This window comes from Phalacrocorax carbo, chromosome 12, assembly GCF_963921805.1.
Source record: "Phalacrocorax carbo chromosome 12, bPhaCar2.1, whole genome shotgun sequence".
Lineage (NCBI taxonomy): Eukaryota > Metazoa > Chordata > Aves > Suliformes > Phalacrocoracidae > Phalacrocorax > Phalacrocorax carbo.
In genome coordinates, this window is record NC_087524.1 from 20,021,314 (window position 1) to 20,038,141 (window position 16,828).

Below are 16,828 nucleotides of genomic sequence, written 5' to 3' on the forward strand. Positions count from 1 at the left end.
CAGCTGCTGTTCACAACCTGGGGAAAAAACCTGCACCGAAACAAAAGCAGTAGTTGATGGCTTGGGTTTGGGGTTATTTTTCCTTCTAAAAGCTACAGATTCTTGTCTGCCTGTAGTATTTTTCATCTGAATATGTATAAATACATTTGCATATCTGCAAATCAGAAAGATTCCAGGTCATAGGAATGTTGTATACATTGCACCCATTAGTTTTGCTGTGAGATAAACCAGCCTGTAGCATGCCAGTAAATACCTTGTGCTGGTTTCAAGTAACGGTAGTCATTTTTACAGGTTGTTCAGGTTTGCTTAATCTTGTTTCAGATGGGGAATTATGAATTTTTTTTCAAATGGCTAGAAATCTCTAGCTTTAGCCATGTCTAACATAAGGTAGTAACTTTATTAGATGATATATACGTATAATCGTGCGCCCTTAACTGTAAAACTACATTCCGTGTCACTGGGTACGTGTGCTTCAGCTGCTTGTTTCAGAAACGTGTTGATAGTTAATAAGTTTTTCTGCTTAGAGATCAGTTTTTAGTGGTTAGCTCACAGCTTGTTCAAATATATTCCTTCCTGGACTGTGCATGCTCTCCCTCTGAAGTGTTAAAGGCAGCAGAAGGTATTGCACTAATGGTGCCCTGTTGCCTCTGGGCTCCTGCTGCTCAGCTGCAGCAGCCAGGGTTGTCCTCGCACACCTCCACGAGGAACAGCTGGACTTTCTTCCTCCAGCAACAGCATACGTGATACCAGGCAGAGTGCGTTGATGCTTGTGCTGTTCGTCAGCTCAGGAATACACTAACAGCCAGGTACGGGGCTCTTTGAGGGATGTGAGCCAGTGGGTGAGACCACCCAGGCATTTTAATCTAAAAATTCTGCTGTGCTGGGACTGGGGAGACCTACGCGGGGTCCTTATCATCATCCTTCTGCTGCCTACCGCCATACGTGACAAAGCGTTTGTCTGTGTGTGGTTTCCTAGGGGGAAGAGGCGCTCGCCCCTCCGGCCAGCAGGTTCCCCGCCCCACCAGCGCCGCGGCCTAGCTTCGGGGTGCTCGGCTCCACAGGTCTGTGGGCTGTTCCGGACTCGGCGTTGGTGAGATGCTGCAGTTACAGGGATTGGACTGGGTGCCCTGTGTGGATGCTCCTGTTTCCATACCTGCGAGACCTCATAGTTGGGTCACGTTTATTTTACACCTAAAGTTTACTTTAAAGCTTTAAGTTTATACACGTGCTCTTACCCGAGCTGGTGCCATTAAGTTCAGATGTTAGAACTGGTGATGCAAACTCTAGTAATTTAATTTCACCTTCTTCTGTCTCTCCTCACAGTATCAGCTTATGACTTTCAGTGGTTATCAGAAACGTTTTGATACAGCACGATGACTTGTCATTCTAAAAATGGGAATTTTCAAACAAGAACTGAGACCATGTCTCTACTTCAGATTGAGATGCCCTCCTCACCCCCCTGCCCCGGTTTAGATACAAAGCTACCGCTGACAGGAGGAAGTTAGTGTTTTAAATACAAAATATTTAAACTACATAAAAACCATCATTTTGGTTTCAGCTGCATTGCCAAGCCCAGGATGGTCTTGTAGCGATCCGCCGTACAAAAAGCACTGCTGTTGCTGTCGGGGTTGCTTTAAGAATTGAAATGCCTTTGTGCAGCATTTACTTGTGTTTTGTTTGCTATCCAGCAACAAACTAAACTTTGGTTTGGTTTACTTAGATAATCCATAAACACGAGTGCTATATTGCCACAATGGGGAATAACTGGGAGAATTAAATACAATTACACTGTAATGAGATCCAAGTTTCTGTCAATGCTTTTATTTTTGCTTAAAAAACCAAAACCTACAAGCAATGAAGAAACTAACCTACAGAAGGTAATAGTTCCTTCTCCCTCTATTTCAACTGATATTTGAAAATTGTTTTTATTACAGCATAGGTGAAACAACTGTATTCAGAAGTGTTACTGAGAAGGTACAGAAGACATCAGGCGTAATGCTACCACATAGTAAAAAGATTAATTTTTTTTCCATGTCTTAGGATAACCAAAGTCTGTATGCATTTTGATTTGAAAATTAAGAAACCCAGAACAATATTTAAGAAGTTAAATACAAAACAGTAGTAAATATGCAAAATACAGTTGATAAGCAGAGCGATGAGGCGAAAGAAATAAGTATAATAGTTGATTTTTAAAATGTTATTCTCTGTAACGCTGGCTGGGCTTCCCCCCACCCCCTGCATGTAATGTATTGTCAGCCTAAGCAGGCCAGGCATGCAACATAGTGCGATGGTACTACCTTACACAGCAGAGCTGAACTGAATTACCAAAGCATCAAAAAGGTAATGACACCGGAAGGCCCGATATCTGCATTAATATGTACTAACCACACTGTGTCTGAGGAAAATGAGGTTAGAAAACCCCACAGTTTTATGACATACAGTACTTCTTCAGGCAGAGAACTTGTCCCAAGTGAATACATCCTCTTTCAGCACAGATTTCTCGACGATTTCAAACAGTAATGTGAAATCCGAAGTTACAGTACGACTGCTAACGCTGAGTGATACTTTGGTTAAATACATACGTTACACACCTGTGTGCAGATATCGGGCATTTCACCATGTTCCAGAAGAGGTGTGTTTTTTTTAACCCTGACGTTATTTATTCAAAAGTTTGTTACGAACCATTGAGAGTGAGTTGTTTATACATTTGATTTATCCATGAGTATCAGCACTCCTTAAAGATCAAAACTAAACGCTCTACATAGGACCAATAAAGCAGAATTATTCAAGTTCAATGAAATATTACAAAAAAGGCTTCCTTTTTAGGAAAACTCAGCTATGGTAAAAATATCTACTACAGTGCACTGCACTGTAATAAATATTCAACATAAATTAATAATTTACAAGTACCTGAGCAAGTATACAGAGCACCATAGCACAGCACAGCACCAAAGGCAGTAGCTCAGAATTCTTAAAAATAATGCTGTTTTAAACATTAAAAATTCTAAGTATTGTCATAAAAAATGAACTCCAGCTGGAGTTTAAAGATAGTGCAAACTTCTGTCTTCACTTTTTAAAATAAAGGTGTCAGATTTTCTAGTCATTTCACATCAGCAGTGTTGCTGGACCTGGATTCCTGTGGTGGATGCTTAGGAGCAGGTCTGTCAGAAAGAAAGAAAATAGCGTATCGTTATTTCAACTTTTGTTAGTTCTCACTGCCAGCGCCGTGCTAGAGGCACAACGATGAAAGGTAAAACCTCTGAGAGAGAGTCATCGACGCTAGCGTCAGACACGTAGCATGGGCCTCTCATCCTGGGGGGAGATCGGACGTGCTACTGTATACACAAGTCCCATCCCAAGAAGCGTAAGCGGTGCCAGCAGACTCCTGTTTTGCAGTTTGGGTGTTAATTGCTCTTTGGTCAGTGGGACAAGCTAAGCTCAATGTTTCAGGTGGTGTTCTTTAAACTCTTTATTTCTTTGGTGCTCATCAATTTTGCACCTGTTGAAAAACGCTACTTAATGCTATGGAGTAGCAGTTGGTGTCAGAAAGTTGTAGCAGTCAGCTTGCAATATTATTACTTTCAGAATATCTTACTAGAGTGACAGCCAGCTTAACCAAAGTTCACTCTTTGCAGTCTTTTTGCCAGGAGTATTGGGAAACTAACTTGATTCTATTTTTAATTTCTCTGAGCAATGTTAGTTAGGAATTGCTGTAGTGGAAAACACTACTTTTATCTTCCTTGGAGCTCACTTTTTATTTGCGGGAAACTGAAGAATATTGGGTAAGAAAATATCACTGACTATGGCCATTAACGTTGGGCGTAGTTTTTTCACTTCCAGATTATGTTTTTTCAACATAATTTTTTTCGGAAGTGTGCGATTTGTGTACTTACTGAATGTTTCGGGTATTATTTTCAGATGATATCAAGGGAGGTTCCGTTGTGAAATATGTGAATGGAAAATTGCTTTTATTGGTGGTTGATCTTAACAGCACTCAGTTCTCAGCCTAATTCTGTAGGTGGTCTGAGTAGGAAATTTTTTTCTGCAAGAGCTTTGTTTCTCTTGAAATTGGTGTTTATTAACTCCTTTCTTTTGCAAGGAATTGTATTTATTGGGGAGTTTTTGCAAATGTACAGTCAGATGCTTGCAGTCAACCCTTCACGCGTAGCGTAAGTTCTCGTACGTGTGTGGAAGTCAGTGCAGTTGTGCTGATCAGTCCCATACCGCCTGCTTTTATGTAGGCAAACAGAAAATGGCTGTTGCGTAGCTCTCAGGAGCAGTTACAGCAGGGCATGGCTGCTCAGGACATTTTAGACCTGTCATTGCACGGAGTGCTATAAATCAAGCCATTTTGATCGGGAGAACCAACCTTACGGGAGTAACGTGAGGCAGGGCTTTTGTGTGTCCAGGCAGTGCTGTGCATGCGCCGTTATAGCGCGCTTTGGTCAGAGGGTCTGCTGGCAGAGGCTTCCGAGGAGGGTTTGGTTTGTGGTTTTCCTGTTACAAAACATAAGATCGTATTAGTCTTTGGAACTGACATAAATACTTAACAAAGCAACAACTGACTTAAATTGAAGGGAAGTTCAAGAGTAGCTGTGACCAGATATGTTTAAATGAGTAAAGCATAACATGTTTTTAATAAACAGGCACTTTAAAAATTAAAGCAAAGGTTTAATGCTATATTTTAATGATTTTGTTTCTTTTGATTCTTTTCTCCAAAAATACTGGGTGTATCTATAGGGGTGTTGATGATTAATTTTTGGTAAATGGAAACAACATACTGAATACATAACGTTGTAAAAGTAGTTATATAGAAAGATGGAAATACTAGAAATGACTTTAAAATGCAAATTCAAAAGACCACAGAAACAAACTGCTCAAGTCCAGTTTGAATTGGGAGCATCTGTGGAATTTTTTTCAGAGATGCTGCTGTGCTTTCATTCTGTGGAATTAAATGATTCATTAATAAAGAACAGAAGCCATCTGCTGTCAGGCATGAGCTAATGTCTCTTCTGTGTGGTCCTTGAAACACTGTAAACATGGTAACATGTCTACTTGTGGCCTTCATTTTGAAGGACTGGGATAGATTAAGTGACTTGCTCAGGGCACACAAAAACTCCCCAATAAATCCAAAAACTCACTTCAGATCCTTCTACTATTTGAACTGCATAGTCATGCTTTTTCTAAGTAGTTTTACTCTTTACTATTGGTTTGCCATAACACTCATTAGCAAAGTGTACCAAAAAGGATGAGGAAGAGCTTACAAGCATAATCTAGGTAAAGATCCCCTGGAAGATGTAATCAAAACAAGCAGAGGCATGAATTGCTCGTGAATAAAGTACAACTTTTCATGATTTGTTTTGAGCATCCCTTTGTTTTCTTACTTTTCATGGCAAGTGTTTGCTCTTTCAAGAAGAAAACGCAGGTCGACTCTCAGTAGGCATTTTGATAAAGAAGAAAATACGGAGCTTAAGTAAACCTCATATGTAGTAATTTCAAATTTACCACAAGTAATTTCAAATTTACCACAAACTACATTTTAAAGCTGTATACAATGTCCCTTTTCTTTTTCACTGTTGGCATAACATGTACTAATTCTTGAGTGAATGAAAATAGCAACATGAAAAAAAGTTCTTATTTTAACTTAATGTTATAGCCAGATCTCTCATTCAAAATAAAAATCAGTCTCGGTTACCATCCAGAAGAACTTCCACTATAAAACAAAATAAACATTTTGCTATAAGTTTGTGAGCTCTGTCTTGGGGGGGGGGGGGGGGGGGAAATTGCAAATATTCTTGAAATAATCAGGCCTAGCAAATGATTTACAAGCATGCTTGTAAATACTCCTTGTAGCTTTATCTCATAGGGCTATCCTGTTGAAAGTCACAGAGTTTAATTAAACACGAGCAAAGGAAGTTCTTCAAAACACGGTCATTTCCCATGATACAGAATTAGAACCTTAAAACTATTAAGAGAAGAAATCTTACCATCAGGATTTTTTTCACTCAAGTTTAGTTTGTGCGCTAAATTTCTTAAACAATGAAATCTTCATGTGTGTGTTTTAAAGTGAGAAATACCAGTCTGGAACAAGTTAGATCGCAGCAGAAACTGATACTTTTCAAATAACTAATTATTTCTACAGTAAAATATAAATTTATGTTGCTTCTGTAATAACTTTGTTAAAAGTCATAATGCTTATTACATGGGAGAGTATATGAATCGTCACCGCGAGTGTGGCAGCATTTTAAAAAACAAGCTGTAACAAACATACAATCATCAGCCTTATAAAGACAGCAAACGACAAATGCATCTTTGAACACCATAAAGCCTTTATTCCCTCGAGTGCCTTCACAGAATTGGCCTTTTCCCTCAAGTACTTTTACAGGATTAATCACATGAATTAGGCTGATCACACGAGTATTCGGCTGTTGGATTGATCAGTCCCTAATGGTTTTTGCATGATTTGTATTTACTCTTCAGTTGGCAGAATGCTTAGGTACCAAACAGGGACCGATCCAGGCTCAGTGGTCTAGAGGAAAAAAGGTCTGAAGAGTTTAAGATCTGGTAAGATTGAATGAAGAAAAAAGAGAGAACTGCCCTTGTTTGTTTATTAGCTGTGTTCTATGTCTAATCGCCACCCGACAGTAGGGAATGATTGACTTTCTGAGAAGCTCAGAGCAGCTAAGTACTGATGGGACCCCACCAGTTGTGGTTCTCCCCCGTTCTGCAGGGGAAGCTGGCTGAAATGGCTAATCCATATGTACTGATCTAGAACAGTTCTTCAGCTGTGGAGTGAACATCTTCTCATGGCTGAGCATTAAGATAATCTTTGATGCCTAAGCCGAACTAATTCCTTAGGTCCTCTTATTCCACGAGAAACATCCACATGAGGGAGTGTGTTGTAATAGCAATAAGACTATAAATAGAACTCTGATGGGTGGACAAGCCCAACAACTGATTTATTTTTCTTTCCTTTTTTTCCTCAAGATCTTGTAAAAAATGTCATCCTTGAGTTGATATCCTTAAGGAGGAATCAGCAAAGCAGCTTGACAGAAAGTCTAATGTGATGAGCTGGTAAGAAAGGGTAAAAGAAGAAAAAACAAAAGGGAGGGAATGCAGATAAAAATGGAGATGGAGAATGTCTAATGGCTGAGATGAAGCAAAATGGAGGAGCAATTCGTAGAAAGGAGATGCCAGCACAGGAAAAGGCCACCAGGAAAAACATACATTTGTAGAAGCAGAGGCAAAAACATTTGAAGACCTAAATCCCCTCTCCCAGACTGATTTCAGGATGGTCTTTTATATTCTTTATGTGCCTCAGGAGAATCCAAACGGACATCCTGGCAAGTCCCCAGTACCAGCATGGCTGTGCTTCCCTGCTTCATCTCTCTCCCTTTCTCCCAGCCCGTGATTTTTTCCCTCCCTATGAGCTTCTGCTCTTCAATGCAAAGAGTTTACAGATGGATTTCTTTGTCCGGTTTTATACGAGCAACATAGCATTTAATGCATTCTGCCTATATTTGGGGAATTATTGCTTGAAATATTGTCATGATCTCTTTTTACAGCCCTGCTAGGAAGACAATTCTCATATTGAGCAGCTACAAAGGCATCAAGTGCATGAAGCTTGAATTTGGTTCACTGATATATTTTTTTTAAATAAGCAACGGGAAAAAGGTTCTTGCCTGATATGCACTGGGTGGGAAGGGGTGTCTTCCGCAGTCTCTTTAGATGGGAACTTAATTTGTGTTAGCCCTCTGTGTCTAAAGCCAGGCTGAGGTGACATAGGAGAGGTATTAGCAAGAATAACTGTGGTAGAATGAGCAGAAGCTGAGCCCAGCTTAGGTTTACAGGGGAAAAAGTAAAAATACCAAGCTGTATTTCCTGTAATAAGGATGAATGTAAAATATGAGATATATTTTGGTAATAAGATGATGACAGTATCAGAGGCAGCAAGTGAGTGCTAGCAGTAACAAAACCAAGTGGAAGTGATCAAATCAGAATGCATGGACTGAACCCACGGTTAGTATGAACCTGCACTGTTTCCTTGCTTTCAATGGTGCTGGGCTGATTTATATTGGCTGTGAATCTGGCCCGTAAATAAAGTGTGCTTGCCTTGCGAGAGCATCTGAAAGAAGAAGCAGCTCTTTATCAGTCTTTATCAGACTGTTAAATGTTAAACTTGGCAACAGTTCATTTGCTAAGTGTTTTTTTTATTTTGGGTTTCTTGTCATTTTGTTTTGTTTTGTTTTTACTATTTTACTTACATCTGAAAGGAAATTTTATAGCAAAGTAATAATCCATTCATTTCTGTTTCAACAGCCACTAGAGGGGAAGAGACTTGTCTGAGTATGTTGTGCCTTAGCCGTCCCCTGCTCGAAGCCCAGAGGCAGCTGGAAAGTAGCTCGTGCTTAAACATACCTCTCAGAAGGGAGAAGCAGGAGGAGGCAGCTGTGAAGCCATAGAAACAGTGAATGGTTTCAGATACTCTTCTTCAGCACTATACTGCAGTATTGAGCATCTGGATGATATTATGAATGTAGCAATGATTTTTAAAGTGCTTCCTCTTGATGACCTGATGGATGCAGATCCAAGAGAGTGCTGAAGCAATATATTAAGTAGTGTCTGTATAAACTAGACCAAAACTATTCTCAAGTTCATTTACTTCTTCCAAGCTTTGAGGGAGTAAAACTGTTAACTTCAGAAGAAAAGATTTGCTTCCCATACAGTGTTTTCTGTGTCCCTAGGATATAAAAAGTAGTTATTTCTGGCAGTCCTGAATTGAGGTTATGGACATAATTCTGAAAGAAGCCACTCTTGCTCATTCACTAGGTTGCCTTGAGTTGATCCCCTGTTTGTCCTACTTCAGTTTCATGCAGCAACTGAAAATTGAAAACGGCGCTATTTTGCTTGATGGAGTAACCATCACAATTAATTTGAGCGGCCAAACTGAAAAGCTTTTTGGCAGTTTCAGGCCTGTCAGTCTTTGGTAATGATAGTACTAGAGGTCTAGAGGTCTACCTTGCACTTTATGCGGGATTTGAAGGGGTGGGCACTTAGGAACATGAGTTGAAGGGATGCCTTGGGCGGCTTTGATGTGTGATGACAGGCTGGGGCAGCTACAGCTGCACCGTCAGAATGAGAAGTGGTTACTTTTTCTTGGAAAGCCTTTTCTCCATCTGTCTTCAAGCGGAAGACAGTGTAAGCTTGAAAGTTGCTAGATAAGAGGAAATAGAAGAAATCTCTTTTTTTTTTTGTTTAAAGGAATGATTTGATTAAGGAACAAAAAAGCACTTGTACCTAAAATCTGAACTTTGAGCACTGTGACATATTCAGAATGTTGTAAGGAATAAAAGATAATAAACAACAAAGCCACTAGAGCTAACGATAAAAGCAACACAAATACTACTTCAGATTTCCTGTAAAATGGATTTTAGAAAGAATCGGTATTTCCCATTTCCCTGAGATGGAAAATAAACAACTAGCAAGGTGGAAAAGGGAAGAAGAAAAAGCTTAAATACTTTGAAAGTGATTAATAAACTGGTCACACTGAGAAAAGTTGCTCTAACCTGAGTCATTCAATGTTCAGACTTAGACAAAAGTAAAACTAGACACACTTTTTCTGCTGTCATAATAGGTAAGCACACTGCCATGGCAGCTCAGCACTGTCTCACCCCTTTTTGTCTCTGTGTTCTTCTTACAACCGCTTTTCAAAGCACTGCACTTCAGCAGCTGTTTCTCATCGCCATAGGCACCTATAAATCATTGGGAAAGCGTCTCAGTGGAGCTCACAGGGTTGCTGCGTGAAGAAGGTGCTCTGCCCTTCGACATCCTAGCTAGGCGCTACAGATAGGGCCAGTCACTCAAGACACAGCTTTGTGAGTACGGATTTGCAGTATGTGCACCAAATCAATGTGGTACTCATTTAAGATAGCCTGATGATAACGACATTCACTTCATGTTAGTCTTGTATGATATCCAGAATAGCACAATATCTACAAACCAGAAATAGTTGGGTGCCTGATTCCTTTGCTTAGACGTAGTCACGCTACCAATGCAACCACAAGAGAGAAGCCAGTGACAAGAAACATGATAGTTTAATACAGACAACGTCATCTTCCCTGGATATCGCCTTGAGATTCATCTTATTATCAAAAAAAAAAAAAAAAAAAAAAGAGGGGTTACCAGCTCGATTTAAACATTGCAATGAAAGGTACGTCTGCATGAGAGGGGTGGGTAATTACAAGTCTGCTTTTCAGATCTGTGCGCTGGAAAAATTCCCATGTCATTCACACCCCCCTCCCAGCAGAACAGAAGCACGTCCAGGTAATATTCCTTTTGCTCTTGCGCAAGACATCCGCAGCTTGCCTTCCTAAACTATATCACTCTGTTTGGCACCTTGCTAACAGACTGAACAGTTTCTCCTGCGGTTGGGCAGCTGGCAAGATGAGCCTGTGCAATATGGAGGTGGTTCATACTGTTGTGTCTTTTACATGGTGAAAAGAGAGTTCAGGATCCTAAATTTTAGGATCACAGCCTCAGTTGGCATAAACCAATACAACCTTCATGAGCAAAATGGGAACTTAATATGTCTTTCTGAAATTGCCTAAGCTGCATTTCTAAGCTTGTACAAAGTATAAAGGAAATACTGTGGAAAAAGGCCAGTATGAAAGATGAGAAAACACTTCATTCCTATTCACTGCATGTAGATACTCACACGCTAAGTATTAAATAGAAGAGAAGCTAAAAGAAAATCAGTGGTTACCTGGGAGAACCTCAGCAAAGGGTTAGCGGGCAAGGGTCTTTCAGGCACAGCATGGTGACACGGCAGCTGGGGAAGGGGTGGAAGGACTCGCTGCGGTGTTTTTAATTGTGGCAAATTGTGTGTCTTCACAGGGTTACTGATGTCAATGATCTGATACGGCAGTGGGCGTCTGGGACCATCTCTCTGTAAAAACAACCCCATCCCAACAAAAAAGTTATAAACATCAAGGGTTGACATAAGCATTACTACTTTAGAATCTATGTTATTCACTTGCTTTTCTCTTATACTGTGCTTTCATCTACCTTCAACACCTCTGCAACCAGAGAAGCAATTAACACCTTCCAGAGTCCTGCTCAAGCGCTAATCCTTCACCGTTTAATGCAGTGCTCTGGTGTAAGCCGGCAGGCTCTGTCCTGGAGACTAAACTATTTCTTTTCTGCACTTGGCATCTCCACCTGCCTAAAACCTGGAAGCCATAAATGTGTTTTGAAACCTACATCTTCTCCCATTTTACATGTTCTTAGTTCTACAAGATATTAAGGTCATGTAATAATTGGTTATAATAAATTACTTAAAAGAGATCCAAAATATGTAATATGCTTTTTTCTACCACCCCCTCCCCCCCCTTTTTAAATTATTTAGGGACTCACTTTTTGTACGTTTGTATTTTGTGGCTTTATGATGAGATTTTTACTGAGGGACGTGGTATGAACATGATTAGGCTCAGAAGAACTGGAAGGTCTTGCTGGACTCACAGACCTGTCGCACAAACATATATTTATTGAACACACCATTCTACTTTATAACATTTTTTTAAAAACAGTAGCCCTTTTTCAGCATGAGATTTTGCAAGGACTTTCTGACTTTTTGTAGTAAACAAGGAAAGTAAAAACTGTCTAGTGCTCCTGCAAGAATAAAAATAAATATTGATTTTTTGGAAATCAGTAGTCTGTTAAATTAGCTTCTGCAATCTGTGGAAATGCAGCTTTGTAACACCCAAGAGACTATTCTAATGAATCTAGCATTTAAACAGTAATGACCTCAAATATGAAAGTTTCAGCTCACTCAACTGAGTTTAGATAAAAGGCTATGCAACGTAATTAAACTATTTCAAGCAAATGAAAACAAAGGCAATACTTCCTTCACTTCTTAATTTTTTTGCTACAGAAGAAAAGAGGTCTATAGTTAAACCAAAACCTACATTATTTACTGACAATCAATAAAGTGAAACTAAACCAGGAAAAACACAGTGGTTAATACCCGGTGAATATTTTTGTTACGGCTGGCTCTTTCCAACATATCCCCGCCGTGCTGTGACGCATGCCAAGATGAGAGCTGCCATGCTTACAGCTACTCTCTACCAATAGCTATTTGGGTCTAGCTGGGGAACATGATCATACCTTAGTTTCTCTATTGTTGTCTTTTTACTTGTAAACAGCCATCTCATCAAAGTCTTCCTTTTCAGGTACGTGATTGATCCAGCAAAGATAAGGCACAGAATGGTTATCAACACTCCTATGGTTAAACTCTTACTATCTGCAACAAAACACATTCAGTTAATTTCTATCAAGAGCCATCTTTGCTGAAATGTGTTATGTGGGTGGAGCAGGACAGTGCTGCCTGGCCCAGGTTTCCCACTGCAGTGCAGGTGAAGTGAATAAAGTATGAATTAAAGGCTAATAAACTCTTTATTTCTTCTAGCCTGACGCTTGAATTTTGCTCTGTTTTAAAGTTATTTAACACTGGGGGAAAACTGGTGAAAATATAACCTTGTAGGTCTCTTCCAGATGAACTTTTCTATTCTATTCGAGTCAGATATCTGGGTCCGAACATGAACAGCTCCACGAACTCTCTCTGTACCTATGTTCAGGTCCTGCTTAGGCTGTCACCTGCAAACGGAGCCACGAGGTGCATGGGCTGTTGGCCTCATCCAGACACCCAGAGGGCGATGGCTGTAACAGTGCTGACCACCACCTTCTTCATGGGCTACCTGCTGCCGGGAGGGAGGGAGACAGAGGCCGAGCGGGGGAGAAAAGGGGCAGAAATGCCTAGACCACGGTTTGGTAAAGTGCAAGATTTTAAACATTCTGTCCCTCAAACCTAAGCAGTATCCCTAGCTCCTTTATAGCCAGATTTTAAGGGTTTCGTTGTGCTTTAACACTGGGCAAACAGTCTGAAATCTGGACTACTGTGGTCCAGCCCAGATAGCTGTCAAGTCAAATCTGGAGGCGAGCGAGGAGCTGAAGGAAAGCCTCAGCAGCGGCATTGTGTGCTCTCAGAGGGATGCTCTGCTTAGCGAGGGGCTGCAGCCTTCTGTACTTGTTCCAGTTTTCAGAGTGCTTTAAGCTGCTTTAAGCACCTTGCTGGGACCTAAGTGAGGCACAATGGCGAGGTGAACCCTGACTAGATGACTTGCAGCTGAAAGAAAGCCTTATTTTTCGGAAGAGGTAAGCAGCAGCTTCGATCATTACGGATATGTGATATGAGCATTGCCTGGAGGAGAGGATGTTGTGATTCTTCAGGACTGCTGACCTAAAAAATGCATGCTCCCACAGTAGGAGAAATGTCATTAATCTTTGCGCTGGTAACCGATCATCACTGTCTCAGTCTTATCCTGACTGATTTTGAGCCAGCTGGCTCTCATCTACTGGCCTAAGCTCACTCGGATGCTGGTGAACACAGTCGGCAACACTGACTGAACAAACTACACGTGGGCCTTGATGGGGCACGGAGCGCTTTGCTTTTTACCTTATAGCACTGTGGAAGACTAAATCCCCCACCATTGCTAAAAGATTGATAAAATTAATAAGCTAAGATTATGCAATTTAAATTAATTAACTTCTCTACCTAACAATTAAATATTAAAGGCTTCTTTGTAAGAAAAATGTAGTGTCGACCACATACATTTATTCTAAGTCAGCTGGGTAAAGTCAGTTACTAAATACTAATGAGGCCATGTGCCTTGTTTGACTAAGATGAAAGTATTTTATTATGCTAATCCTTCTGTAATTTGATTTAGAGATGTGCAAACTCCTCGGATCATAATCCAAACCACCCTATCAAGTGTTCTTATTTAAATCCAAGTGTCAGCAATAGAAAATTAGTTCCTCTAGCAATTTCTGTATTTGTTTATTCCCAGTATTATTGAATCACTGTCTTTTGAGAAAAATGGTGAAACTACCACACTATATTAAACTATTGTTAAAACAATTTGCTGTTAAATTGAAGAATTAGCTTCCACAACACAAAATGCAAGAATTATCAAAGGTGTCCTGCATTTGTCTTCTCCAGTTAGTGCTGGCTGTGCAGCACGGTATTAATATATTTTATAGCTCCCTAGGTACTTAGCTTTCAGGTAAGCTGAAAAAAGACTGTGATGCTTTAGAGCAAATCTTAAAAGAAAACATTTAACACACAAGTAATCACACTTGTTCAGTGCCTGAGCGCATTTTCATTGCTATCTTACCAACTGGTAGGTACTTAAAAAAAATAAAAGATCTTTCAACAGTGAAATCATAATGTGAAGCTTTGTCATGGAAATGACCATGTCATAAATCCAGTATTACAATTCGTAGCAGGATCTGGCATGTAGAGAATACAATCCATTTTGGTTTTGAATAGCATTATTCATAGAAAAACATGCAGATCATTTTGCAGCGAGTTTTCATTTACATATGTGTATGTGAGTAGATGCTTGTCCTGTCCCTTGCTCAGACCTAACTCAGAAACATCTCTGTGGAAATCACTAATGTTACAGTACTCTGGAGAAAAAATGGCACGTGATGATCACCAAATCCTATAAAATTCATAATGTGTAGAAATAATTGCTTCTGAGGTTGGCCAAAGGTGAACTAAGATACTATAGCCAATGTTCTGCAGACTGAACAAGGGGGAATTGAAATACAAATTACAGAAAATGTGCGTCTCCTACGACTATCATACGTGAGGGTAACTTCTGGTAAATGTGTGGAAGTTATCTGTAAAATGTAGCTTCTGTTTGGTCTGATCAGAAATCTGCTCTTTTCCACAATACAGAAGATCCTCCTTAAAAAGCACAATAGCAAATAAATTTTGGATTATGCACTAATTTTGTATTTATAATCATTGCAATATCCACTCTTCATTAGGCACATAACGACAGAAGCAGGTTATGTGTACAATAATGTGTTCTATCCTGATGCACTCAGTGGAGAACACTGGAGCTTGCCATATCTCAAGGTGAATCCAAGAGTACTGCAACGTTCGTCTACCATGGCAACAGGATTAGCTCAAGTGTGGGAGTTAGCTCCTCATCCTCGGCTTAAATCAATGCTATTTCCTACTTATTGCAGTCAGCTGCTAAACACGACCATGCATCTTGAAGAAAAAAGAAAAGCAAAAAGAAAGGCAAAAATAAAGGCATAGAAAGGACCCACCAGGACCACCGTGCCTTTAGTTATACAAGAAAATTGATGTACTCAGCTAGCCTTGGTTTTGCTTCCCTAAATTTTCAAGTTGTTGCCAATGTGTTTGGATTAAGCTGTTTGATTTACTGACTTATTTCCCGGTCTCATAAGGTCATTGCTTACAAGATGACACTTTGTATTTCCACTCTTTATCACGGCAACAAGAAGTAAAGCAGGAATTACTACTAACCGGCTTGCCTAATTGGCCCGCTGTCCATGCTGCCACCAAACCCTGGCTTGTCACAGTAGGGAGGGGCCCAGTCGGCCTCGCAGTGACAGTTCTTTTTATTGTTGCAGACCTGCAAAACAAGACAAATGACCTAACGTGAAAAAGATTCCCCTATACATCCGAGACCAGCAGTGGCTGATAAGGCCTCCTAATCAGATGGCGAGACATCTGAAAGAAATAAAACTTATAGAAGGAAAGGGATGTACTGGTATCCACCTACTGGCACAGCTAAGATGGCGTAGAGCAACTCTGAGTGCAAGACACCACAGAGCAACAGATTCCTAAAAAAAGCATTATTTATTTGGCAGGTAATCGTTTGAGTTGCACCAGCTGACAGCTTCAATAATGTAAGGATAATCACACAACTCTTAAGTCTTATTCTCTCTTTGCCTCCAGCAGCAACATTATCTGCTTTCTAACTTCTGTTCCTTCTGCCCTCACAGGAACAGGAGTCTCTCTACGCTGTTAAGGCTGTAAAGCTTTGTCAGCCCACTTGAACACTCCTATCCATCAAGGGCTTGCACTAGCCTGCATACTGATTTTTCCGCTGCTCAGATCCCCCAGCTCTAAGATGAAGCAGTTACTGGAAGAGCAAGTGAAACTGGAATCAGGGATGGGTAAACCCTCCCTTTGATTTCACACCTGTACTGTCTATAAAGATACGGTCCTCAGTGGTCTGGTGGTTTTAATCCGAGTTAAGGAACAACTAGCAAGACCTGATTTACCAAATGCTCCCTGCAGAACAAGAGAGCTCCAAAGTCACAGACTCACAGAATGGCGGGGGTTGGCAGGGCCCCCTGGAGCTCACCCCGTCCCACCCCTGCGTGAGCAGGCACCCCCAGAGCAGGGGCACAGGGCCGCGTCCAGGCAGGGGGTGAATGTCTCCAGGGAAGGGACCCCACAGCCTCTCTGGGCAGCCTGTGCCCCTGCTCTGGCACCCGCACAGGGAAGGGGTTTGTCCTCATGTTCAGGGGGAACTTCCCGTGTTCCAGCTTGTGCCCGTTGCCCCTTGGCCTGTCGCTGGGCACCACTGAAAAGAGCCCGGCCCCGTCCTCCTGACACCCACCCTTTAGATATTTATAAGCACTGATGAGATCCCCCCTCAGCCTTCTCTTCTCCAGGCTGAACAGACCCAGGTGTCTCAGCCTTTCCTCACAAGGGAGATGCTCCAGCCCCCTGAGCATCATCATAGCTCTCTGCTGGACTTGCTCGAGCAGTTCCGTGTCCTTCTTGAACTGGGGGTCCCAGAACTGGACGCAGCACTGCAGGTGTGGCCTCACTGGGGTGGAGCAGAGGGGAGGAGAACCTCCCTTGCCCTGCTGGCCACAAGTTCCTTATTAACATCAGCCTGTTCCCGCTGCACAGAGCAGAAGGAGCCGGTAGACTCGTGGC

At 41.1% G+C, this 16,828-nt stretch overlaps 1 protein-coding gene across 2 annotated transcripts in view; it reads right to left on the reverse strand.

Annotated features, from left to right (window-relative positions):
• Positions 1–1,794: 1,794 nt before the first annotated feature.
• ADAM12 (ADAM metallopeptidase domain 12) overlaps positions 1,795–16,828 on the reverse strand; it is a 191,250-nt gene continuing 176,216 nt past the window's right edge. For both annotated transcript variants that reach the window (XM_064464375.1, XM_064464376.1), the window contains exons 18-23: positions 15,398–15,506; positions 12,163–12,298; positions 11,413–11,521; positions 10,763–10,945; positions 4,370–4,497; positions 1,795–3,161 (exon numbers count right to left, since the gene is read on the reverse strand). In XM_064464375.1, coding sequence (XP_064320445.1) covers positions 3,101–3,161; positions 4,370–4,497; positions 10,763–10,945; positions 11,413–11,521; positions 12,163–12,298; positions 15,398–15,506 — 726 coding nt within the window. In that variant the 3' untranslated portion in view covers positions 1,795–3,100. The remainder of the gene's footprint in view (positions 3,162–4,369; positions 4,498–10,762; positions 10,946–11,412; positions 11,522–12,162; positions 12,299–15,397; positions 15,507–16,828) is intronic.